This window comes from Puntigrus tetrazona, chromosome 14 (genome assembly GCF_018831695.1).
Source record: "Puntigrus tetrazona isolate hp1 chromosome 14, ASM1883169v1, whole genome shotgun sequence".
NCBI lineage: Eukaryota > Metazoa > Chordata > Actinopteri > Cypriniformes > Cyprinidae > Puntigrus > Puntigrus tetrazona.
Window position 1 is genome coordinate 10,682,177 of NC_056712.1, and position 27,018 is coordinate 10,709,194.

The window sequence follows — 27,018 nt, forward strand, 5'->3', positions numbered from 1 at the left end:
TGGAGCTACTGAATGAGAAACTACTAAATAAAGTGAATGGGGGAAGAGAAATATAGATGCTCATTTAGCCAAAGTCAACAGAGAGAGGAAAATCACACACAGAGCTCTGGAATAAAACAGACTGCTATTGTCAACACAACTGAACAGCAGCCTGGATCAAACCATAAAACATTAAAACGTACAGCTGCTCAGAGGAATGCTTGTCCCAACAGTCTCCTTTAACCTCTACAGGAGAGACAATCACTGTAATATAGCAACTGCTTCTTCTGACAGTGTGATTATCTCAAGTGTTTCTCCTTAAAAGCTTTGGATAAGATCTCAGCAGTACTTTAACTCTACTTTTTACTTGAATCGGTGTTCAAAAGCATCACCATAGGGTTCAGTTCAACTACTGACATGAAATTTTCCGCTTCACGCGTTCATTTTCTACCTGAATGGGTTCACGGCTCAATTATGATATGGCATTTTATCACAACACTCATTGACTTCTGTTTATCGTACGAAATGGCAAATATATTAAAATGACTGTATGCTGTATGTGTGCCTAAACCTATTAAGGTAATGGTGCAATACATTCAAATTCAATCAATGCAAAAAATTACTTGAATAATTGTTTATAGCGTAAAGTATTTATGCATTATTGGAAGAGGGGGCTTAAAGAACTTTTTTAGATGTTTAGATAATATCTTAATTTAGAGAAATTGAGAGAAAGTGTCAATAAAAAAGGGCCATCTATTATTTACTAAAATAAGTTAAAATAAGTTTAAATGTTAAAAAGTTAAAAAGTTTAAATGCTATTAACGTTTATGTAAAAACCAAACAAGTATAGCATAGGAAAAAGCACTGTTACACAAAATAAATTTAACGTATGATCAATTTAAAATGATTATTTCATCAGTACCAACAAATTGACAACAAAGTTACTTCATTTAACCTTCACAAAAAATAGGTTATATTTATAGGGGTTAACTTAGTTGTGAAAGTTGGATAAATGCTTTTAAAAAGAATATTTGAAAATAATGCTTTCCTGTTTTATTTATAAGTAATAGACTATGAAATATATATATATATATATATATATATATATATATATATATATATATATATATATATATATATATATATATATATATATATATATATATATATAGAAATTGAAAGAATCTTGACCGATAACTGTTTAATAACTGGATATTAGGAGTATAATTATTATTACTCTTATATTACATATGACCGTACGTTATATGATTATTTATGCTTTAAGATATTGCAAGAAAAACATCAAAAAGCTTCATTAAACCTCCTAAGCTAAGAAAAAAACAGTAAAACAGCTCTGCTCTTTCCAGAAAGAGGAAATTAACGTGGGACGCTTTCTTGTTTTACGACTGAAATCAGGATTAATGCAGAGATATAAAAGAGTCACCCATAAAGAGAGGCTGCACAAAAAACGGCAACAGATGCTTGAATGGATCTTTCTTTTTTTTCACCTCCTCCCATTTCTCTCTCTCTCTTTCAGACTGGAATCACATGGCCAGAGTGTGGGACAGGAACGAACTCAACCGCAGGATCTAAAATGTCAATCTCTGGAAGATAGAGAAAGCTTTTGTTTGAAGAACAGGACGATAAGAATTCCAAAAAAGGAGCAGGACTCTTCAGAAAGCGTTTTTTATAATTTTTTTGGTATACAGCACACTTATTCAAAAGCCTACAACACACAAACAGACACACCATGCTGCAGCAAATCCTAGCTGACATGCACATCGACCCTGATGTCCTAGACGGCTTGAACGACGAACAGAAGAAGATCCTGTTCTTTAAAATGAGAGCAGAACAAGTCAGGCGCTGGAAGGAGTGGGAGGAGAAGGAGGACAAGGAGGGGATAAAAGGAGAGAAGCGTCAGCAAAAGAAAGGTATGAACTCACACCCTTTCTAAAAATACTGCCACATCTGTCATTCTGTAAGCATCAAAAGGAGACAAAAAACTATTTACAGAACAGTCAAAGGCTTTTGTGTCTCTGACACGCCATAGTGTTTTTGCGCATTCTTAAGTGAAGCACATCATAACTGAGCCTCACAGGCTCATTCGGTATGAATTGAGCACATGAGGTGATTTTTTAACTTTTTGTTACAATGACGCATTTCAATAGTTGCGCCGGACCCAATGGAGAAGCTTTTGAACAGTGATTGTAGTGAGCAGCGCAGTGAATACAGTCTGCTTCATTCACACAGCAGCAGTGCTGAATATACTTCTGTTCTGTTAGAAGAGAGAGAACTGGCAGCATTCAGACACGCACGCGCACTTCAGCTTTTTTTATAAATAACACCAATAATATTTACTTTTTCCCATTTTATTACTGATGTGGGTACATTTACTGTTATAATAGTATGTAAAGTGTTTGAAATGCTGAAAAATCATACTGGGAAAAAAAATGTTTTTAAAGAAAAAAAGTTACCATCTACTTTCTTTTGGGCCGTGGCAATAATATTGCAATTTTAATTTTACAAAGAACAAAAAACGGAGCTGAAAAGAATTACTCCCAAATTTTGGAGTAAATCTAAGATTTTTATCGAAGATCTTGTGCTCACTGAGTAATAATATTTTGAAATAATGCTGTGAGTCACATGATTCTTCAGAAATCATTCTAATATGCTAATTTCCCGTTCAAGTAACATTTCTTATTGTAAAAGCTAAAAATGGTTGTGCTACGAAACTTTTTTTTTTTAAAGATTAAATAATGAAAAGAGAGTCTAACAGCGCAGTGTTTATTTGATGTAACATTGTATCATTATACATGCCTTTACTGTCACTGAATATCAATATGCTTCAAAAACAAATTTTTACTGACCACCAAATTTAAACTGTAGTGCTATTCACATGCGTTCAGTGCTATTTCAACACATTTAGAGGCTGATTAAGTCCATTCAACCCTTGTTATGTGAACGTGGCCAATCAGAGAATGATTCACTTTTATTGAATGTCTGCGCAGATTCTTTAACGCAGTTCCAGCAAACTATGTGAAAGCGGCATGTTACAAGGAACTCAAAATAAATCTTTTAACACGCCTTCACTGATGTAACAAGAAAATCAATACCTGTGCGAAACGTTCTAACGTCATTTCAAGGTGAGCACATATTTTTGGAGGCCAGAGGAAATTAAGTGACCTGAAACAGCCAAAGAGTCACATAAAAATACCACAGAGACATGCTACAGCTGCAAGGGCGAAACCAGAGCCAAATTCCAGCTTTTCAACACTGACCTTGCAACGCAACACACATGCAAATCACCTTGCTGTAGATTACTGTTTATCTCCATAGCATCAGCATTTGTTAGGAGTTGAGCCTTGTTTGGGATCTAACCCCTGTAATGCCGTAGGGGCCCTGTAAATTCCTCTAAACATTTCAAGGCTTTCTAACACTAATGCCTGAGGATGTGCTTTGCCAGAGATTTGTGCATGGAATGTTCTCAGGAAGCTCAACACGCAAAAACAAAGCAACCATAAAAGAGCCATTTTTGGTTGCCCTGAAGAACCTTTCAGTGAACGGTCCTTACAAGACACATCATAAACAGCCTTTTAAACATATTCAAATATATTGCGGAATTAAAAGGTTGATTCTAAAAGTTTCTCAATGAACATTCTGAGAAAAACTTTCTTCATCAGAACAGATTTGGAGAAAAGTGGCATTACATCACTGGCTCCGCAGCGAATGGGTGCCGTCAGAATGAACAGCTGATAAAAACATCACCATAAACCACAAATAATCAGCATGACTCCATTTTATCAGTTAACTTCATGTTTTCATCATTGAGATGTTACTTTCAAAACAGTCCTCTATCCATAATATTGCTTTCCCTGGTGAAAAATCTTATTTGAATCAGAAAAATACTGGCTTATCTATGCATGTTCTTACAACTGAAAACAGCCTAAAACGGTTGTTATTCACATACATGTGATTTTTTTTTTTAATGTGGAAAAAAACAGATGGACTTTTTCAGCTGGAAAAAGAATTATTATGAATTATAAGCTATTTAGGCCAGTAGCAATGAGTAAAAGTTAAAACGCCTTAATTATGGATTTGTTCTTACAAACATGCAGCTTTTCATCTCACAAGAAGTTAATTAATAGATTGGAGTCAAGTGGATTACTTATGGATTGTTGTGTTTTTATTAACTCTAATTCTGACTAAGCAAGTGAACGCAAAACTTCTTCAAACCTGTTCCAAATAAGAAACTAACTCATCTATACAGTCAGTACCTTAACTAGCCTAAGGGTACATTCTGGGTGAGCTGTTCCTTCAAAAATGTAAAGCTCTATACAGAAGAGCGAAACAATTTGGAAGTGTGGTTTGTAGATGACAGTATGAGGGAAAAAAACTGAGTTGTGTAACAGAGCATAAATATAAATGGAATTTCAAAAACAACTGATGCTCGTAACAACTATGAACCCATGTTCCCTGGCTGGGAAAAAACATTCAGTTCATGTGATAATGACGCTGGAATCCAACCGAACAGGAATTGATTCTTACAACAGCATTTGCTTAAGGATGTAAATGTTCTTGTAAGTGTTCCTATCAATAGCGCCGGTATTCTCCCTCGGCTTCTGTTTCTCATCCGAAAAGCGTCAAGTTCTCATGATCCACATGCAACACAGGGCCTTTGTGAAGCATGTTTAGCTGCTGCTGCACAAAACGGCCACAAAAGAGAGCCGCTGTGTCGCAGTCATGCAGTTCGACTCTTATTCATTTACTTCAGTTCGACACCAACACAGTCAAATCTCTTGATTTTCTCTCCACGGACACACAGCTGACAGGGTTGGCAGCTCATGTCAATGGCTGCTTTGTGAAACGCAGCTGTGTCCGTCTTTCTCTCGCTCAGCACTTTGTGGCCGGTTTCAGTTGCCTCAGCTGATACCGTGTGTCGGCTCTGCGTCAGGGGTAGGCCAGATAAATGCTGTTGAAGTTTCTGTTGGCAGTTCTTTTTTGTACACAGCACGCAGACAAACAAAACTATCGCTGGAACTTTGTACCCGAGACTCTTTTGCTGCCCACTGGAGAGAACAATCACCAATAAGATCTCTGAAATATGTCACTTCTTTCTCTATGACAGCAATTCGGTTAAATAGACAGCAAATGGAGACTTCGAGGTGTGGTCAAACTAGACATAAGTCTGGGGAATTACTATAGACACCTAATATGCGTCAACGAATATGAGCAACAGGATGTGATGTCGCACTCACTGTCTTTGTAGCATGACCTATCCTATTTTTCCAGGATGTTTCCTCTAAAGGTGCAAATCATTTGGTGGCAAACATTAATACTCATTCAAATAAACCACTAAATTGTTCACTTTACATGAAAAGAGAGTGTTATGAACTAACACTGAACAAAACTTTTGACATTTAAAAAGCTGCTGTATCTGATTGTGCTCTGGTGAATCCGACTGCATCATCCAAAGCAAATAACATAACATCACTCTTTTCTTTTTAAAGCACAACATTATAAACCTAGTTTTTGATAATGGATTACACATATTCATTTAAGACATCAACATTTGCAATCTACACTACTGACAAACCATGCAGCTTATCTTAAAACTTGTTTACATTCTTTAAAGTCGAAGATCTCAACACAAACTCAAACACCTCTTATCTGAGGCGTTAACCACATCTACATGTGTCCGAGGCACTGTCCACAACAACAGTTAAAGCAGTGGTTCCCAACCTTTTCTTGTTTGAGGCACCCTTGGAAAGCCTTTCAAAAGTTCCCGGCACCCTTATAAGGAAATAGATATTTAAAATCTCTGTAGCTTTTTTATTATTATTTATTTATTTGTTTCATTTCGAGAGTTTGCATGCAACAACACCTTATACCTAGTCCTAGATGATATGAGAATACTGTTTACACCAGTGGTTCCCAACCTTTTCTTGTTTGAGGCACCCTTGGAATTTTTTCCCCGAAATTTTGGCAGCACCCTCAAAAGATCTCACGGCACCCCTTAGTGCCGCGGCACACCGGTTGGGAACCACTGAGTTAAAGCTCACAACCCTTCCAGCGGTTCATGACTTACTAGATAATTATTTGGGATGAGGATTTTGTCATTCACAATATCTGCCTGATATACCAGAATTATTTTGTAGGGCTTGGCATACAGAAATAGCATGTCAATGAAATGCATGCGTCTCAGAGAATTACAGGATTTTATTTATTTACATAAATGTTCCAGATGTAGAAAGCAGACTTTTATAATAAGGCTTCGTTATACATCCAGGTTTTTCAAGACAACTAGATAAGAATACTATTAGAAGTTTTCTAAGGACCCCTGGTTGAGAACCGCTGGCCTGTTCTCTTGCGTGTCAACAATAGTCTCTTATTTTAAAGTTTAAATAGATAGTTTAGATGTGCATTTTAGATTGGAACAACATATAAACAAGTAAACAATGCCAGGATATTCATTTGGGGGGAAGTGTTCCTTTAAGGAGCGACTTTCAAGCTATATAATTCTCCTATGGGATGGTATAAATACAGATTACATAAAAAGAGGGATAAGCTCAGTCATTGCTAAGTTGGGTTTCTATACAAGGCTTCAAGAAACATTCCTTAAAAACACATTCATCACTACGCCGTTACATCACCTTTCATCCACACATAAGCAGCATATGTGGGTGAACCATGTGACCTTGGCAACAAGCAACAGACACAGATCTAACCATTAGCATGAAAAAATACCTCATAAAGATGTGTGCCAGTTTTACATTATGTAACTTCAGTAGTTTCAGCAACACATACTGAACATTTCTGAAATTTCTAACAAAAAAACCTAACTTCATTCCGGCATGGAAACGAAGCCGTTTGATCGGTGTCGCTCTTAGACATAGCGTGGCTTCTGTCGACCTGGAGAACCGGTTCTTTACATAACCTTTTCTGCAGGAACCGAGGGGCGTTAGGTTTTCCCTTACATGCAAGCGAAAAATGGAAAAGAAAAACAGATCAAGCCCTGCTGGAACGGCTTTCACGCTGGGAAATTCTTGACATTATTTCCATAATACCCACTGTGGTGTTCATGGCATTATGATGTACTTTTAGATTATTAAGCTGAGGTGAACCGCAATCCCCTACGAGCCGCACAAGGATCCTCTTTGTCACATCTTACGTAAGCAGCACATATCAGTTGATCACACTTCATTTCATGCCTTCAAACATTTGGCGTAATCTGAGAAGGTTAAATCACACTGAAATAATGATGAGGCTTGACTGGGAAGGATTCACAGCTTTTGTGGGCTGGTGCAAGTGTCTGTAAGGTGATAATACAAGCCTGATCAGCACTGGCATTGACATCTAGACACTGAATGACATTTACGCTCTTCTAAACCAGAGCAGACCACCTATAATGTGCAGGATACAATTCACTCAATGTCACAGCGCCATCTGCCTGTGACAAGAAAACATCACCGAGCTTAATATCGGAAATCGAGGGTCGAGGGTTTGGCCGGTTAACATCTAAAAGAAGCCTGTAACCAAAAAAAAATATGTAACAAAATATAATTTTAAAAGGCTGTCAATGGCAAAGTATGCTTTATGCCAAACTCCTAAAGCTCAGCATCTTGGGTCGAGTAGAGATTTAAACAACAAGAAATACAGACTATTAAACTTCAAAAATACTCATTATTTGCTCAGAAAGCAAGGACTTATTCTGAGCTATCGTATCTGTTGTGCCTCTTTGTCTTTGTAACCTAATTGTTTCTGTGTTCATCATTTATTTATTGTTTCTCAGATATTGATTTTCCCGGCATGTTTATTGTTTTGTCCTCAGGCCCTTGTAAAAGTGTGAGCTGGTTGCTGGACAGTTACGGTGAAGTGCATGTACATATTTTCGAAGATCCAGAGGAGTCCAAATCTCCAAAACTCACCCTGTCCAAGCTGAAAAACCTGATGGCGAGCCCTAAAATTATCAACAGGTACGAAACCTTCATTAATAGGTAATATACATGGAAACACAAGTATAGGCACCAATTCTCCCTATCGGCTTATTAGTATGTCTATTATTGTTGTCTGTTTATTAGTAATTATAAAGCACATGTTCTGATTGACCATATTCTACATCCTTGATCCAAGCAGATACCTAACAGCAACTACTTAACTATTAATAAGCAGCACATTAGACATTTATTGAGGTCAAAGTTGTAGTTAATTGTTTTGTTAAGATTTAAAAGAAAGCGTGACCAAATATACTATGGAAGAGATTATTGTCGACTACGCATTATGTATTAAGACACTAAATATTGATTTAAGTTAACATGTTTTTTTAAAAAAGACATATTTGATTGATCAAAGGTGAGTGATAACATTTATTAAGTTTATATTCATCCTCAGTACTCAAAAACCTTTTGAATGTTACTTTTTTAAAAATCAGCAATAAACTATTCAAAATGCGTTAAAATAGACAAATGTTATTTTAATTTGTAATAATATCCATACTATTACTGTTTTATTGTATTTTGAAAAAAATAAATAAATGCAGCTTTGTTGAGTGTAAGAGACTTTTAAAAACATACAAAAAATGAACATAGAACAAGTTTCATTTTAATAATTACAGCACTAAAATATCTGAATACCGCAATAGACTTGGAATGAAATATTCCAGAGAGCCATATAATAAACCTCAATAACAGCAGGCAATGTACATAATAACTAACAGCAGATACTATACCTCAAATACAAACTTTATTGGAATTAATAGCAATCTAACTACTCTCAAACCACAGTGCTAAATGTGTTTTCTTTGTTTACAGAGGAAAAACAGAACCTGTAAAGACCTGCCTGACAAAACCAGAACCAGGGATCCAGCTGCTGCTCAAGGTGTGTGAGGGTACTAAATAACGTCTTGATCGAATCAAAAGAAAGAAAAGTTATTTGGGTTACTGTTAGAACGCTGCTTCTTATGGTTCTGTTTCAGAAATAATGTTGTATTAGACATAAAGTGGCAACCCAGCACAGTTCCAGACTCACACAAAAATGTGTTCGATTTAACCGGTCATGTATTTAAATTAAATTGAAATGGCTATGAAGGCACATATGGGCCCAAGAAAAAAGACAGATTGTTACTAAAACGAATTACAAATGAGGAGTAAGGAGGTATGTTTACGGTATATATAAATTGTGTGACCAAAATGGTTTTAGGAAAAAATAAAATAAAATAGTTGCACAATTTTGGGTCACTAGGCATGAGATGAGAATCACAGGGTCGGGTGATTGAAAACGTCATTAGCTTGGTATAAAAACAGATCTGAATGGAAAGTCCACTGCGACAGAACCCTTGTGTACGAGTGTGCGTGTGTTTAAACGAATGTGCTTTTGTACGTGAATGGACATACGAATGTGCATATGTGTGAGAAGATGCACATGTATATGTGTGTAATTTAATAATAAGAGCAGCCGTAATAATAAGACGATGATCGTGTGTAGTTGGACAGGCCAGGCTCCCCTGAGCAGATGGTTTAGAGCCTGGGCAGAGAATTAAACGGTATCAGATGGCATCAGTGCCATGTTGCCAGAGGGAATACACACACACACACACACACACACACACTTCCATCTCTCTTTGTGTCTCTGAATTTGTCAACTCCGATTTTATAAGTGTTTACAAATGAGTTTTATTCAATCTGCCACAGAAACCAGAGGAGCTCAGCGATTCTACGACAGTCTCAGATGAGTCCAAGCAGGACAGTGGTTGTGATCAGTCAGCTGACGACACCAGGGGCCAAACAGATGACTCAGATTCAGGCAGCGCGGAGGAGGACACAGGCCTTTACAGATCACATGTGAGCAACACAGAGACAACAGCAGCAGACAGAGAGATTCAACTGCACAGGGAGATGAAAGAGAAGCCGTCAATCAGCGTCAAGATACAACTAGTGAACACACCCGCACAATACAAAGGTAAGAAGATAGAAGTAGAATCTGAATTAATCCCAGGTATTTTTCTAACAGAAACACCACCAAAACAAAATACAGTGAGAAACATTTATGCTATTTGGCATATATTTTTATTCATTTATTCATTGTGTGTTTTTTAATTAATTTCTAATAGTAGCCTATTTTTTCTGACTTTTTTTTTTAACAAGTTTGTCATTTTGCTATTAATTTTAGAAATGAAAATTATTCTAAAATATTCTAAAAATACTATTATATAATTATATATATATATATATATATATATATATATATATATATATATATATATATATATATATTCCTTATATATATATTCCTTATATATATGGCCTATTTTTATCAGACTTTTTTTAATATATTTTATATATATATATATATATATATATATATATATATATATATAAATATATATACACACATTTCAATATTAAGTACATAAATCTGATAATATCGTTTAATATTTCCTAATATACTGTTTAATAATATATTTAAAACTAAATCTAAAATTAAATATTAACATAAAAATGTAAGATTAATTAGATATTATAATAATAACTGTGTATGTAGTATTTAATTTAAATTAAAACATGTTTCTAAATAATAGAAAAATGCTCTCATATACATTTTGAAATGTGGTTTATAAAAACCTTAAATTTATAAAAAAAAAAGGACATTCCTGTTGTTATCAATGCAAATAGACAGCAAGCGCCATCTAGTGGACTACTGTCAGTAGTACAAGTACAACAGCGCATGAGGCCCGCGAGCGCCCCCTACAGGACACACCAGTCACAGCAACACTTTCCTTTGTTTGTCAGCTGCGGCGAATATTTTTTAAAAACGCGGAACTTTGCGCACTAAACCGCCTCACCGTCCTCAGACCGACACAGCAACTTCAGCCAAAGTTTCCTGGAGACAAACGCGAGCTCGGAGGATTCAGACGTATAAACGCACCTGTACCTGACAACCGGTTTTGGGACGGCAGATGTTGCTCAGGTGTCGTTTGCGTCGTCGGCTCGCGTAGTATCGCACAAACGTGATAATTTATGCAATGATAAAGTGGATAAACGATGCTTTACGCGTGGGTCATCGTGTGTGTGTGTGTGTGTGTGTGTGTGTGTGTGTGTGTGAGACTCAATCTGTGTGTGGACACGCGAGCGCATATGTGTGCGCTGGAGCGGGAATTTGCGCTGATCCCACGTTTCCATGGCGACAGCATAACGCAGTCAGGGGGTCACGGCTGCAGGGAACGGCCAGAGAAACATCAACAGGAACTGCGGCTCAACTCCTGAGAGAGAAATAGAGAGAGACGTGACAAAACTAGATTGCTCTCATTATAATCAACACAGCTGTCTAGAGGAACGATCTAGTTTTGTCACGTGGTACCGCTTGCGTCACTATCGCGACAAGTTGTCGACGTCATATATTTTTTTTCTTCTTCATTGTTGAAGCGATCTTCAGCAAATCGACCGAAGGTCATTAATTTAAAACGAAAACGGGAGATATATGTCAACAACGACCATTTACACTACACGTGCGCAAAGACAGTAATGCTGAATATATATATTAGCAAAGTGGAGCATATAGAGAAAGATCTATCTATAAATACACGGTCTGAATATAAAATACGAAAACATATATCAGGATCAGTAAGATATACATCTAGATCTATATATTCACAATCAAAACTATAGGCTGTATTCACATCTTAGTAATATTTCCTATTTGACCCTTCTGTGTTGTGTATTCATAGGCGCCCATCCTTTTTGCTTTTTTAAAAGAATTGCTTAAAATTTAACAAAAAAATGACAGCGAGTTTATATTACATTTCACAAAGACCGATTTTTTGTGTTAGTCAAACTCAACCTAAACCTTTAAATGCCAGTGTCCCAAAAACGTCTCTCCGTGTGCATTGCATTGTGGGTGTTTATTGCTGACGACTTTGCCCCACGTTGCACCCGGTCGGACGTTTTCAGTCATTTTAATGGGAACGATCTTGAGTTGCCGCGCCGTTTCTTGCAATTTGGATTTGGAGGTTGCGTCACGTGAATGCGAGGGAAAAACTGCACGCGTTAAAGACCCCCGCATCGGTGCGGAGGGAAAAAAAGCGATGGCAGAAAGTCGGTCTCACAGGAAAAGTGTGAAGGGGGCGGAACTCCAGGCTTAGACCCCTCGGGGAGAGTCTAAAAATACAGTTCTCCCCTGGCCTCTCTTCTGAGTCTCGCTCTCCACGGCATCTGTCTCTGAAGTCACCCATGGTCCCCGCAAGCGTCCTCCCCCGTCTCTCTGTCTCGTTTCTACCCCCCCAGTCCCCCTTTTACCTCAATCACCCCTTCACCTATTCCCTGACCACCTGTCTCACCCCGTTTAACACATTCAAATTGAGTCATCACTCCCCTAGCCTTTACCCTCTACCTCACTCTCCTGTTATTTGTACTCTCTTCGTCCTTTACTTTCTTCCTCTCACTTTTTTCTCTTCTGCCTGCTGTCGCTCTCCTTACTTCTCCCTCTTGTGACCTCTAGACCTGCCTTGAGTGGGTGGAAAGGAGGATCGAGAGAGAGAGAGAGAGAGAGAGAGAGAGGGGCAGGGAGAGAGAGAGAGACAGCTGTGGATGTATTATAATCCCCGGCGGGCTTGTGTCAGGGGTCTAACAGCTTTTTAAAGTCAGCAGTGATTTACAGACAGTCAAAGTCTCGTAATCACGAATTTCTGCTTGATTATTTCCTTAGTCTTGACCTCTCGTGAGGTCATCGTGGCTCTAAACCAAAACCCAGCGAGCTGACTACATAAGCAGAATTTTAAGGCATTGTAGGCGCGCTTCGGGCACAAAGGCTATTCCATATGGTATGCAGCATTATTATGGCAGCATCTAATGTATTTTTCACAATGATGGCAATTCCATAAAGAATTGTGACAAGTTCATTGAAAAAAAAAATCGAAAATGGCATTAATTAATGAATGAAAATAAGTAATTCTCTATTTCTCTCTCTCTCTTATATATATATATATATATATATATATATATATATATATATATATATATATATATATATATATATATATATATATATATATATATATATATATAAATGAAATAAATTACTGTGTGTATTTATGAAACATGTTTCTAAATAATAAAAAATGCTCCCATATACATTTTAAGGTGTGCCTTACATTTAGAAAAGGACATTATATAAAATGTATATTATACTAATATTACTATTTTTCCTATATTATTTATTACTAATATATACATGTGTATTTATTTTTAGAGTTTAATGTTAGCAACATCACAAAAGCACTCACTAGGTTTTCCAACAGAGCACGTTTTGTTTCCACGTCAAATGATACAATCTTTCTTCTCTTTTTCTCTAAAGAAGTGATGAAAGATAAGGACAGCGGTCTGACGTATGGCAGTCGTGTGGCTGTACTCAGGAAGAACTTCAACAGCAGTTATGCTCCATGTGTCAAACCACCGATCCCCTGCAAGCCCACTCACCTCCTGGCCTCCCCCTCTGTCAGATAAACACAACACCGCCACACTGCACACCTCAAAAAAACATCCTAGTGTATCCAAAAACCTGCAAAACGAACTAAAAAACCAGCGCATATCTGAGCGTGTGAGCAGATCCAGGTGTGGACGCAGCTGGAGGCGGACATTGTTCGGAAATCAAACGCTTCTTATGACCCAGCTCGAGCCTTCACTTTTCACACTGTTTACAGAAAATCGTGGTCTCCAGAGGACTCCAACATTTGTTCTACTGCCTTATATAGTTTATTTTTTTGTTTTTATATAAACTTTGTTTTCTTAAGGGGAGAATGACCAAAGCTATTGTTCAATGTTTTTATAGATAATGGCTCATCTTTTTATCTGGCTGTAAATAATGGTGTCGTATTGTATTAAATAAAACAACTGGTTTTAACTGGTTTTGTGAGCTGAATGCTAATGCAACTAGGAATGCCGTTCCAGGTCGTCTCCGATGTCTAGATAGGTAGATCGTTAGGTGGAATGGATGGATGGATGGATGGATGGATGGATGGATGTAAAATGTATTTCCATATTATCGCCACATGTTTGGTAACTCAGCGGCATCTGGTTCATGATGGAGACAGTCCATCATTCCAGACTGTGAAACAGCAGCTGGGATAGTTATCATCTGTGCGTCCGACCGGTCGAGACAGACGGCAGCGCTGGGCCGTCATGCTGACCCTCTCGTCTCAAATGAGCTCATGCAGCTGAGTTACTGACCTCTCCCTTATCTCCCTCCATTCTGCGCTTCCTCTGAAGGATCGGGGTGGAAAAAAGAGACATGGAGGTGCATGGAAATAGAGAGAGCGTAGATACAGGGGAAAAGATATGAAAAGAGGACATAGGGAGATGAAGGGAAGGTATACAGGATCCGGACCTGGGTCACTCAATCTCATCAAATTTAGTTGGTTTGCAGGAGATTTTTCTTTAAGAGGGTATTAAAGTAACAGTAGTATTGACTTAAACCTTTTGTTGAAGCTGTGGAAGCTGTTGAAGATCAATATATATATATATATATATATATATATATATATATATATATATATATATATATATATATATATATATATATATATATATATATATATATATATATATATTGATCTTTCAATTTAACAAAATTCTCATTATATGTATATAGTAGGCCGAAGATATAATCTCCGTAATTAGTATGATAGCGATTCTAATATCATAAGTTTGTATATATATACACGTAATTTTATTAGAAAACACATAGTTTTTGTGTTCCAATTCAACACAATTTTGCATTCTTTGCACATTTAACTGTAAGCATATTTTCTTGGGTTATTTTTATATGTAGGCGAGTTTTGAGCAACAAAAAACTACATCGACTTTTTACGAAGACTTTTAAAGCTGTTTTTTAAAAATGATATTTTAAATGTGTTTAGAACTTTCCATTCATCAAAAAATCATTTAAAAAGCATTATTATAACGGCTGCTGAAAATTTTGCTTTTCCTTTAATAGTTTATGCTTTAAAGCATATTCACATACAAAAAAAGATTTTTTAAAATTGCACTTTGGTGAGCATAAATAACTTCTTCCAAAAACATTTTTAAAAATTGTACCCACTCAAACACACAATACAGCACATGAGTGTGTGCTCAGCGCCGCTCTGTAAAAGAGTTTAGAAACTTCAAAACTGCCTGCCATTTCTCACTAACAAAGTAATAACAGCACTGTTCATGAAGCAGATAAACTTACGCTTGTTCTTAGACCCTGCTGACGAGCACTGCTTAGAAACTACTCCTTAATGTCTCTCTCTAAAATAATAATTTAAAAAAAGTCTCACAGGGCACACAGAGCACATGACAAGACAAAAAAACGACAACAAAAGAGTCCAAAGACGTGACAGAAAGATTTGACAAATTGTTTGTCAATTAATAATGTTTTCAACTCAAAAGTAGTGCACATAATGTGGCTATTTTAATATTTTGTAAATAAAATAATAAATCAAATTAATGCCTTCCCCAATCTCATTTGTGTCAGACGTTGCAGCATTTTGGCGCATTACAGCTTGAAATAAAGTTTGATGAAAATGCCCATTCTTGGCATCTAGTCTATTTTGTGTTTGAGTTGCCAAACATGTTCATGGTGCATTCTCTTCGACGATTATTGCTAGCGCAGCAAAAACAGACAGCGCAGCCAGAGATGATCTTACTATAGGAAGATGAGAGGGTTTGTATTACTAAGCTGCATTCATGCCATGTCGTAATTCCAAGATGACAACACGTGACATTCTAAATGATGTGTTTCTATGGCAACACGATCAAAGCCAAAGCCCTCACGTGTTTCTGAACTCATAATTACAATTTAAAAGTGTCCCGAGAGTTACAACAACATAGAAAGCTATGAGTAAATTGTCAGATGTTGTCATCTCGGAATTACGGTAATTACGACATGCCGCAAATTTGGCTTTACTATACTGGGTCACTTGTGCTGTAATAACCAATCACAGTACAGCCTTGACGTCACTGAGTTTTAGTTTGAGTTGCACGACACTCATTAACAGATACCACAGTCATGAATCAAAGCCAGTAGAAGGCAAGCCTGTAACCTTTAGCCAAAAAAGCATAACGGCTTATGCTAATGGAAAAGAGACCAGAGGCCATTTTTTAATGGAGGTCAATGGAGGAGAGGCTTCACTACGCTGAATAAACAGCTTTTTAGAGGAAACATCTCATCATGTAATGAATCGACAGCCTATCTGCTAATCTGCAACATGTTTTACACTAAACAATACTTTTGGATTAAATCATTTTTTAAGTTTACCAAAAAAAAAAAATAGTTTTATAAGAAAATTCAATGACTTTTTTGCAACAGGTGGGATTTAGCATTATTTCCTATGGTATCCATAAATGGCCATCCAGTGTCTGATGGTTGCCATAGCAACCTCACGCACTTGCATTAATTTGTACTTCACTACAGAAATGTATTTAAAAGTTTGACTGACCAAATCAACGTTTTTGCCAGATTTTGTTGGGCTGATTTGAAATATGTAATATTTTTTGCGAATTCAGGAGTTGCAGAGGAGTGAACAGACTTTTCTCTGAAAGGGTCTTTGGCTCAAGCCTTTGTTAAATTGACTTTTTGGAAATAAAAATGGAGGTGGGGGTGAGATATATAATAAATTAGTCCTACACACAAAAGCATTTTTAAGGGCAAAAAAAATGAAATTCAACATCTGAACAATGTCTTGAGGTGCACACATTTAATCATTAACTCTGGTCCATTTAATTGTAATGAACCCCTGATGCATCACGGTGTGCATTATTTTTTAATTATCCGATTCGTCCCATTCCTTGCATATACTACAATATAATGTATTCTTATTTCATGTCATTTATTAATTTATTGACTGACGTCACCTCGGCCGAGGGGAGTTTTAGTCATCCACATCGACTAAAAAACAGGCATTCAGGTCTGAAACGCCCACTTTTCATGATTCAGTCGATTCCCAATGGGCAAAATCACTTTTGCTTTGAATATTCCCGCTTGCAGACAAGTAAAACGGATTATAAATGTCATCTTGTGGGCTGCGTGACTAACTTCATTCCAATTTAACCCGCGCAAACAGAACTCAAAAATAGTGGCCAGGTAATATAGGGTGATATTAAATTTAGTGTCGATTCTGTGAATGATCTGATGCAACGAACCGGTCTGGGTGTGTGTTTTCAGAACTCAACTAATGATGGCTACCTACCGTAGAAATACCTCTGATGTGCGGATGGCGAGAGAACGGATTAATATTTCATAAACAGTATCATTGCTGTACGCGAGGCGCTGCAGAGTTTTGGGGAAGCTGCTCTGTAACTCCAGTCGATACTTTATGTCTGTCGTCTCTGTAGTGACCAAACCGGTGTAGAATTTTTACATGAGAGGAGAATTGATATTCCCCCTCTCTCTCTCTTTCTCCCTGCTTCCCTCTATCTCGCTCTCTCTTCTAAGCTTCTACAAAGACCGCGACTGTTTTGCCGTTACACTCAGATGCTCTGAAGAAGCTTCCTGGAGGAAGAGGAAGGTGGGGGGGTTTCTCTGAGCGCGAGGAGGACAGGGGTACTCAGGCATCGTAAACCTTTTAAACGCGCGCGCACACACGCGCACACACAATTCCCTGCTGCAGTGGGATTCTCTGAAGGGAGATAAAAAAGACTCTGTTGTGCGCGGGAAGAGAGAGAAGCCCATCACCACCTCCACCACTGTCACCCAGAGAGAAAAAAGCGAGAGAGGGAGAGAAAGGGAAGGAGAGAAAAAAAGTGTTGTGGCGGTCTAGCGGTGTAGGCTGAACCTCGGCTCCAGTGACCCCTGGCGAGAGAGAGCGCTGTGTGTGTGTGTGTGTGTGTGTGTCCCTGCAACATGTGACAGGGCTACACACACACACACACAGCCTCACCCCCTCAGGCAAGAGCGAAACGGTCTGCAGCGAAAGCGCCAGTGTGTGTGTGTGTGTGTGTGACCGAATCCGTTCGGGGAAAACAATCCCTTCTGTGTGTGTGTGAGTGTGTGTGTGTGTGTGTGTGTGCGTCTCTATACGTGAGACTGCGTGTGCGTGTCCGTGCGTGCGTGTCTTGCAGTGAACGGTCTACTGCGTTTTTTCCTCCATGATTAATCAGAGCGAGGGCAGGAGGCCGAGGGCCGAAGGGACTGCGACAGCTCCAACGCGCTTAACCCTTTACTGGCCACTCACACACAGACCGGAGATCCACACTAAACACGACCCGTAGTATCAAAAACGCTGAAACGATCTCGAACTAATTAGCTCGGACTGTTGTAGTTGTAGCACAAACACCATTAGTGATTTGGCTAATAGGGTAAACAGGGTTTACCATTTGGATTTTTAACAATTGTTCAACAAACATTGAATTGAAGTAATCTTCCAAACATAGATTAGCTATTAAAAACTTTGCTTAGGCCTAAAAAAAACAACAACGCTGCTTGTCGTAGGCCTCTAATAGACAGGCCTACCCAAATCATTAGTCTGTGATATAGTTAGCATAATTCACACACGCACACGAACACTCGAATGCTTTCTAGTAATGTTGCGAAAAGCATTTGTTTTAAAACAGAAATCTTTTGAAACACGGTAAATGTGTTTTGATCAACTGCATGCCTCATTGCTGAATAAAAGGTATCTTGAAAATAAATAAATGATTAAAAACACCCCCTAACTTTGCACATCGGTGTGCATCTGCTCTTGAGTCTCTGGTGAGTGGAAAACTGAGCCAGACAACACCATCAATGCAGCATAAACCCAGAAATCCCCTACAGAGATGAGAAAGACCGTTTCAAACACAAACATCACATGTCTATCATGCTGAAAACCAATCACAAGCCCACAGGACCGGCAATGAAAATTCACAGGTGGAAACCGGAGTGCAGGGCTGTCCATCAGACATAGTCCCGCCTTTTTAATTAAACTTCAAAACTGTTTTTTTTAGTCTACATATTGTGCCTTTAAAGGCCACTTCTGTTGATGTTTACTTAACGGTACCAGCAAGCTTTTCTGTAATTCACACTTTTATTCAGCAAAGGTGCATAAGTTGATCAAAAGTGACAATAAAGACATTTATAATGGTTGTATCTCAAATAAATGCTGTTCTTTTAGAAATTCCTATTTATACATTTCCTAAAATTATTAGAGCATTTTGCAACATACTGCTGCATATGGCTTTGTTCATGCAGGACATATTTGCTGAATTTTGCTGTATTGTTTTTTTTTATATTTAGTCAAAACATTTTACAGATAGCCCTGCTATACAAGTATGTCCAGAACCAACATCTTGTTTTGGATAGGAAATGCAAGGTATTTAACCAGGACGAAAACGATGGGGTCTCTAAGAGAGAACCATGTTAGCTGAAGCTGTAATCTGTAACACTGCAGACCATGTTTGTGTTTTTCTTCAGGAGGTAATTAGAAACAAGTATATAACCATTTTAGCTCAACACGGTAAGTGTTAAATGCCCCTCTCATCTTGCTCAATAACTTCAGTGCAAGTGACCTCGATACATGAGCTGCCAGTGTACAGCTGGACACATGAACAAATATTATATTGCAATATTTAAGCAGTACTATATAATGGTAATTCAACTCAAAAATGATTTATATTTTGATAACCAATGTCTATTCTGCAGTAGTCATTCATTTTTAAATCTTGATGAATGCAAACCAAAAATAATTAATATGAAATAATTAGTTAAGTCTGGCATCAGAACAAAAATAAAGTTAAATGCATTAAGTAAAAAATGTATAATATTTTTTATTTAATTGTCATACGCATTGAAATTAGTGCTGTCAGACGATTAATCACAAATAAAAAAATGTGTTTACATATGTCTGTATACTATATTTATTGGGTATATATAAATGTACATGCATGTATATATTTAAGAAAAATGTTTATACATTAAATATATTTTTCCATAATATCAATTATATCAATAAAAATATATACATGTAAATGCATGTATATATTTTCAAAATACTGTATGTGTTTGTATTTATATATGTGTATATATATATATATATATATATATATATATAAAATAAATATACACAGCACATAGCACACATATGTAAAAGGAAACTTATTTTGGATGTGATTAATCACGATTAATCATTTGACAGCACTAATTCATATATAAAATTATAAACAACAAACATTTGTGTCTGCATGGGTTAGTTTGTATTGATATTTTTTAAATACTTTCTGTGTTTTAATTAGTTGCATTTTTAGAATTCTGGTCATTTTATTAGTCATTGTTTATTTTGTAATAGTTCAATTTATTTGCATTTCAGTGTAATCTTAGTCATTCCTGTACTTCAAGATAAACTAGGCTAAACAAAATTGACAAAATTCTGCCTCGGCAACTAGCTAAAATGAAACAGGTAGCCTAATACTTCTTATATATTTCATTTCAATAAATGTTTATTTCAAACAACAAAAAATGTTATCTGGTTTTAGCGTTAACCCACTACAATAATCCTTTCTTCTTTAATAATAAAGATATAATTTAAGAAATAATTATTTTTCTGCGTTTCACAAATGTCTTTTCATTTCTTCAGCACATTCTGGCCACACGTGACCTCTGAACGGACGAATGCTGTTAAATCTACAGAAAGGCTATGAATATGCCTACTGTCGCAATTATTTGCGGCCTTTCACAAATACATACACTCAAACGACATCATCGTGAGTCATTCCGTAAGACTCCCATCAACTACGACTACAAAACTGCACACACACACACACACACACACACACACACACACCATCGGCGGCCTTGTCGATAAGCACTCTTTGTTTCTCATTACGCCGCAGTTGTTTTGATGGGAATATCCTGTCACGAAGGGAAGGATGTCCACTTTAGAGAAAGAGAGGACGACGCTGAGGAAATGAAATACAAGAGACACCTACGTGCAAGCGAACGGATAAAGAGAGAGAGAGAGAGAGAGAGAAGGGGAGAGAGGAAAGGAACCGTACCACCAGCAGGCCCCTACAGATCTGCCAAACCGCTAGAAGAAAAACCCTGTTTTATTTATAGTGCGGCGTATCCATGGAAACCCGAGAGGTCACTGCAAGCTAGACCTGTATTTCACCCTTGCTCAGGGGAGTAGGATTTCACGGAGAGGCGCTTAGATGTGTGTGCGTGTGCATTTGTGTGTGTGTGTGTGTGTGTGTGAGTGTGTGCGAGCGCGTACGTGTGTGTTTGCGCACAACGCGGAACCGTGACTGATGGTGGTCACGCAGTCCCTAGAGCAGGCAGCCAGGCCCGGTGCATGCTGGGATGTGTGCACAGGAGGCAAGAGAAGCACAGGCAGAAACTGCGTCTTTCTCGGCGCCGTACATCAGAGCGGTTTTTGTTCGTCCAAACACGTTTTCGCTCTGTGGGAGAGTGCCGGAGTATCAAATCTCACGGCATTAGTCAGGGTTGAGCACAAGGTTTCATGTGATACATGCAAAATCTCACCAAACGTTTAATTGCCTCGCAAATATTTTGATCTTTGACTAATTCTGTCATTTTACTGAATTACAATTTCTGTGTTGCAATTTAGCTGTCTGCGATGAAACAGTTTATAACTATTACCCATAGTTAGAGATTTGAACAAATCAATGGCAAGTATTACTGCTGGCGCTAAAAACATGAATGATGCATAAAAGTGTTCAGGTTTATTTATTTATGTATTGCGAAGGATAAAACAGGTGAAGAAATGTCATAGGTAAGTGAGCTATATGTACAGTAAATTTCTTATGTTTGTCAATTTCTTATGCCTTGAAAGAAGCTATGTCACATTTCACCAATAGGCTGCTGCCCAGAAAAAAACATCTACAGATCATTGAACAAAAAATTATATATATATATATATATATATATATATATATATATATATATATATATATATATATATATATATATATATATAGATAGATAGATAGATAGATAGATAGATAGATATACCCATCTTCCAAAGTTTGTATTTTTATTTTAATACACAGATCTTTTGAGTGAAAATTTAACAGTAAAATTTTTGTGCAAAAAAGAACATTTATATATATATTTTATATATTATATATTATATTTATATACCTTTTTTATCTGGCAAAAATAAATTACTAAAAATAATAATAAAATTATTATTATTATTATTAATAATAATAATAATAATATTAATACTATTAATAATAATTATTTTTATATATATATATATATATATATATATATATATATATATATATATATATATATATATATATATATATATATATATATATATATATATATATAATAATTATTATTAATATTATTATATTATATTATTATTTTTAGTAATTTATTTTTGCCAGATAAAAAATATATATATATATATATATATATATATATATATATATATATATTTTTTTTTTTTTTTTTTTTTTTGGGGGCACAAAATTTTACAGTACAATTTTCACTCAAAAGATCTATATATATATATATATATATATATATATATATATATATATATATATATATATATATATATATATATATATATATATATATATATATATATATACTACATTTTATTTATTTGGTAGTATTGCTACTGATTTTTGATAGTATCATTATGACTAAAGTTTAACAATATCATTTTGGACTTCATTAAGAAATATATTAATTGTCTAAAGCAAAACATGTATCCACAAATATTTGCATTTAATTTATTATTTAATATTATTGTATTTGTAGCATAGACACAAAAAAGAAAAAAGAAAACCCTGAAAAATAATATATATATATATGGGCATTCATTAATTTATTTATGAAATTTGATTATAAAATTTGTAAATGTGACAACATGTCCTGAACTTAGTTTTTTGGGGGGGAAATGCCCAGGAAGGGTGACTTTGCTTTAGTCTTTTTGCTGCTGAATGCGATTACCAGAAAATAAGAGTTAAGCGTGGGGTTTTTTTGGATCTAGGTTAGTAAGTAACCTTACAACCACCTAGCAACCGCCTAGCAACGCCCTGGATAGCACCCACAACACTTCAGCATTGCTTCAGAATTCAGCATTCAACTTTTTTCACTTTCTTTTGAAAGTGTAAAGATGTAGTATTTAATCAGCAAAAGTCAAAAACAAACTGTTTAAGTTTTCAGTCCCTGCATTGCATCAGCTCTAAGTTTACATCGATGAAAAACAATTTCCCTAACAAGGACACAACTGCCTTACAAATGCCGTCTACCTGAGAATCATTAAAATAACTACCACATTTTCTGGACAAAAACCCCACAGTTAAGCGATCATTATTTAGGTTGCAAATCTGAAGGCCGGTTGTGAAAATGAAGACTAAAAGCCTTCAGAAGACGCTGAAGTAAAACAAATGCATAAATTAGGAAAAGGCTACCCAACAATACCCAACTGTTGGATGTCCCAGTGGGTGCTGTTGTTCAATTATCAAGCAGATCAAACAACCGAGTTGCAGGCTTAAAAAAAAAGACGTCCCTGTGCGAACAAGAACGGCACATGTGAGAGAAACCGCAGAGAAGCCAACGATCACTTTGAAGGAGCTACAGAGTTCAGCAGCTGAGAACAGAGTGAAGGTGCACCAGTCAAGCATATCAAACGCTCTGACACTAGCCTGTATGGGAGGGTGGCACAAAAGAAGCCATTACTCAAAGGAACCATGTGAAAGCACGTCCGGAGTTTGCCAAAAAGCTTAATAGTGGCCCGGTTACAATGTAGGAAATGATTCTGTGGTCAGATGAGAACAAGATATAGAGCGTTTTAGCGAAAATTCAAAGCAATTTATGTGGTGTAAATCTAACCTCGCTGCACAAAAAAGCACCATGCCAAGAGTGAAATATAGTGGGAGTTGCATCATATTGTACGGCTGCATTTTATCAGCAGGGACTGGACATCTTGTTAAGATAGAAGGAAGGATGGATGGTGCAAAACATGGAGAGATACTGGTCTAAATACAATAAGACACGGTATATGACTGATTGAATAGTATCACAGATTCTAACCACGTCGCAGAATCTGAATTTGATGAACATTGTAAAAAAAAACATTTGCCGAAAATAAGTTTTTAAGTTCTACAAAAGACTCCTGAATTCTTCAGAAAACCGTCAGTACACTGATAGTTTAACCCTGAAACTAGCTGATTTTAAAAACGTGAAAAATTTACGTGATTTTTATGTATTTTTTTATCGCAGAAGTCATATAACAAAGTAAAAAAATTTAATTTAAACTGCACCTTTAAGAGCGTATCAGAGATAATATAACTTGTCTGACTCAAGATTCATAAGACATGCTGTGGATTAGATATATAAAGAAGAGTTTGTTCGCACTTTTTACTCCAGTAAATATTTTTTAAGGAAAGCTTATTGTTGTAAGTCAATTTATGTATAGACACAAACGTTATTGTGGCTACAAACACTCTGTTTAACATTTGAATCAATATTGCCCGTAGCTACAGCTCATTGGCCACGCTGATTCAACACTGGAGCTGCTGACACCATTTGAGTTTATAACAGTTTTATAAACTAAACTCAATTTGAACTAAAACAAAACCAATGATGTGCAATTTTTCAGTACTTTTTTATATAGTAAAATATATTGTATTAATCACTCTGCGTGTTAGGTTATTTATTTTACATTATATTAAATTATTATTTAACATATTTTGAGGAAAACTTTGACAGTAAATAAGGCAACATGATGGCCAGTTAATCAAATTCATAATATTCCAACAATAAAAATATGTAACAACTTGAATACGAATTGTATAAATATTTGTTAGCATTTCATAGCTTTGGTGCCTATATTATGTATTATAGACTATCAAAAATAAGATATACAATGGCTGGTCTGCGCAATTTTGTTGAAATTACAAATATATATCTAAAAAATAGTTCTGTCTAATTAATCAAACGTACATTATTCTGATTACATGTGACAACTTGCCCCAATTTGACATTTGTGGGGGAAAAACCCAACATAGTAAAAAGTGTTTGATAGTATTGGTGTCTCTCTGATGTTTTTGTCCTCTTTGTAATGAAACCAGCGCCATCAGCAACCAACAGCAGTTTGTGTGTGTGTGTGTGTTTGATGAGTATGTGACGGAAATCTGATTAGAGATAAAGCTGTAAACTTTGTTAGCTTGCAGAGGTGACAGCGTCAGACACGGTAGATCAGACAACCCCCTCCTCCCTTCTCTTTCTCTCTCTCTCTCCCTATCTCTCCTGCTCGCCTTTAGGCCAATTCAATAAAGCCAGGCCCTTATTTACCGTCAGACGGCACGGCAACACACTGGACTGTGGTGAGAAGAACAATGGCCCCTCACAGCCCCGTCTTTACACAACGCTACCCACGGCTGACGCTATCCCAGCCCAGCCCACAGGCCCGATGCCGTGCTGATAGAGATCAGAGTCACGCTAGCTTAGTTTGAGCTCATACAGAATGAGTACGGAGAATCAATCCTGCATTTTAGGACTCTGCCATGCTGTTGTGTGGACTCTTTGCTTGTGGGCTTCGTTGTACGTTTATATAAGTAGTAGGTCTAATTCTGTCATCATCATGCCTCTCACATGCTGTTTATATATGAAACACATTGCTATTTGAATCTAATTTTTATTTAAAACTTTATTATAAACTGACTTGAATGCAACATTGCGTAATACTGTAAGACTAGTTTTCAGAGATGAAATATGGGTGTTCGTTGTTAATATGAGAGTAAGCTAAACTAGTTTATATATAAACACACATATATATAGATCCAACTAGAATCTGTTAAAAATCTCAAGCATTTAAAATGGCAAATCTTTGGGTGCACTTATATATACACATATATAAAACATTACAATCTGTTTTGGCGCGTGCCAATATAATTACCATTATTGTTAATATTAGACAGGCCTTAATATAGCTATATATTCCAAGTCATGTAATACATTTTTGTAACCAACATAAAAAAGTATTCTCTGATAACCTTTACATCCAACGAAGCTTTCAAATCTCCCTCTCCAATTCTCATATTCAAAGCTTTTTACTGCTTTTTGTATCCACACATAAGAAAAACAGTGCTTTTTTTGGCCATTTAAAACATTAAAAGTAAACATTTTCCCAACAGGAAATGACATGAGGGTGAGTAAATTATCACAGGATGTTCATTATTGGGTGAACTATCCCTTTAATAGTAAATTGCGACTCTAAAGACCAAGTAGATGGTGAAATCTTTTGTTCCCTGTAGGAAAAGACTTTCACAAACACGCACAGACCATGACGTCTTGCTATCCAGCGTGGCAGGATCTCTCTCTCTCTCTCTCTCTCTCACACACACACACACACACACACTGGGGTCAGTCTGCGCTCAGTGAATTAGTCACATGGTGGTGTGTTAATGAAGCAAACCTTCACAAACTATTTAATCATTAACATCAGGTTTCTACTGCAGCAGCGGCGCATTCTCCCACCCCATCTTAATCGCACACACACACACACACACACACACACACACACACACACACAGAGAGCGACACTCGCTGTCTGTGACACACTCAGCCCGGTTCGACTGCATCTCCTGAGACAAATCCATTTTATCTCTCCTAGACTGCATCTGCCTGTCTCCATCTCGCCGTCTCTGTCTCACTGTAACACACACACACACACACACACACACACACTCACTCTCTCGTTTACTCACTTACACATTATCTGCCTGCTCCAGTCTGCTTGCTTTCTACTTCCTGTCACGCTCTCTCTCTTTGTTCCTCTTCCTCTCACAACACACAGACACATAAACACAAACATGCAGTGCTCAGATCAACAGAGTTTACTATACTAATAGTCTATTTTGACAGTTGTAGACGAGAAAAAAAAAAAAACGCCCCACACAGGGCCATCGCATACATTCATGGGGCCCTGGATAAAATGTTATAACAGGAGAGTAGGTTATACCAGGTGTGCCAGGATATTGTTCCTAGTTGTTGTCCTGATAAATGTATGCAGAAAACACAGACGTAAATACTTAGCGATGCATTGAGTAG

At 36.7% G+C, this 27,018-nt stretch overlaps 1 protein-coding gene across 2 annotated transcripts in view; it reads left to right on the plus strand.

Moving 5' to 3' along the window:
* zgc:92242 (uncharacterized protein LOC436899 homolog) overlaps nucleotides 1-13,869 on the plus strand; it is a 14,697-nt gene extending 828 nt beyond the window's left edge. Inside the window, exons 2-6 of one of the 2 annotated variants that reach the window (XM_043257651.1) lie at nucleotides 1,517-1,910; nucleotides 7,808-7,952; nucleotides 8,787-8,853; nucleotides 9,666-9,933; nucleotides 13,324-13,869. In XM_043257651.1, coding sequence (XP_043113586.1) covers nucleotides 1,730-1,910; nucleotides 7,808-7,952; nucleotides 8,787-8,853; nucleotides 9,666-9,933; nucleotides 13,324-13,472 — 810 coding nt within the window. In that variant the 5' untranslated portion in view covers nucleotides 1,517-1,729 and the 3' untranslated portion in view covers nucleotides 13,473-13,869. The remainder of the gene's footprint in view (nucleotides 1-1,516; nucleotides 1,911-7,807; nucleotides 7,953-8,786; nucleotides 8,854-9,665; nucleotides 9,934-13,323) is intronic. The other variant, XM_043257652.1, reaches the window with a different exon arrangement.
* The last annotated feature ends 13,149 nt before the right edge of the window (nucleotides 13,870-27,018 follow it).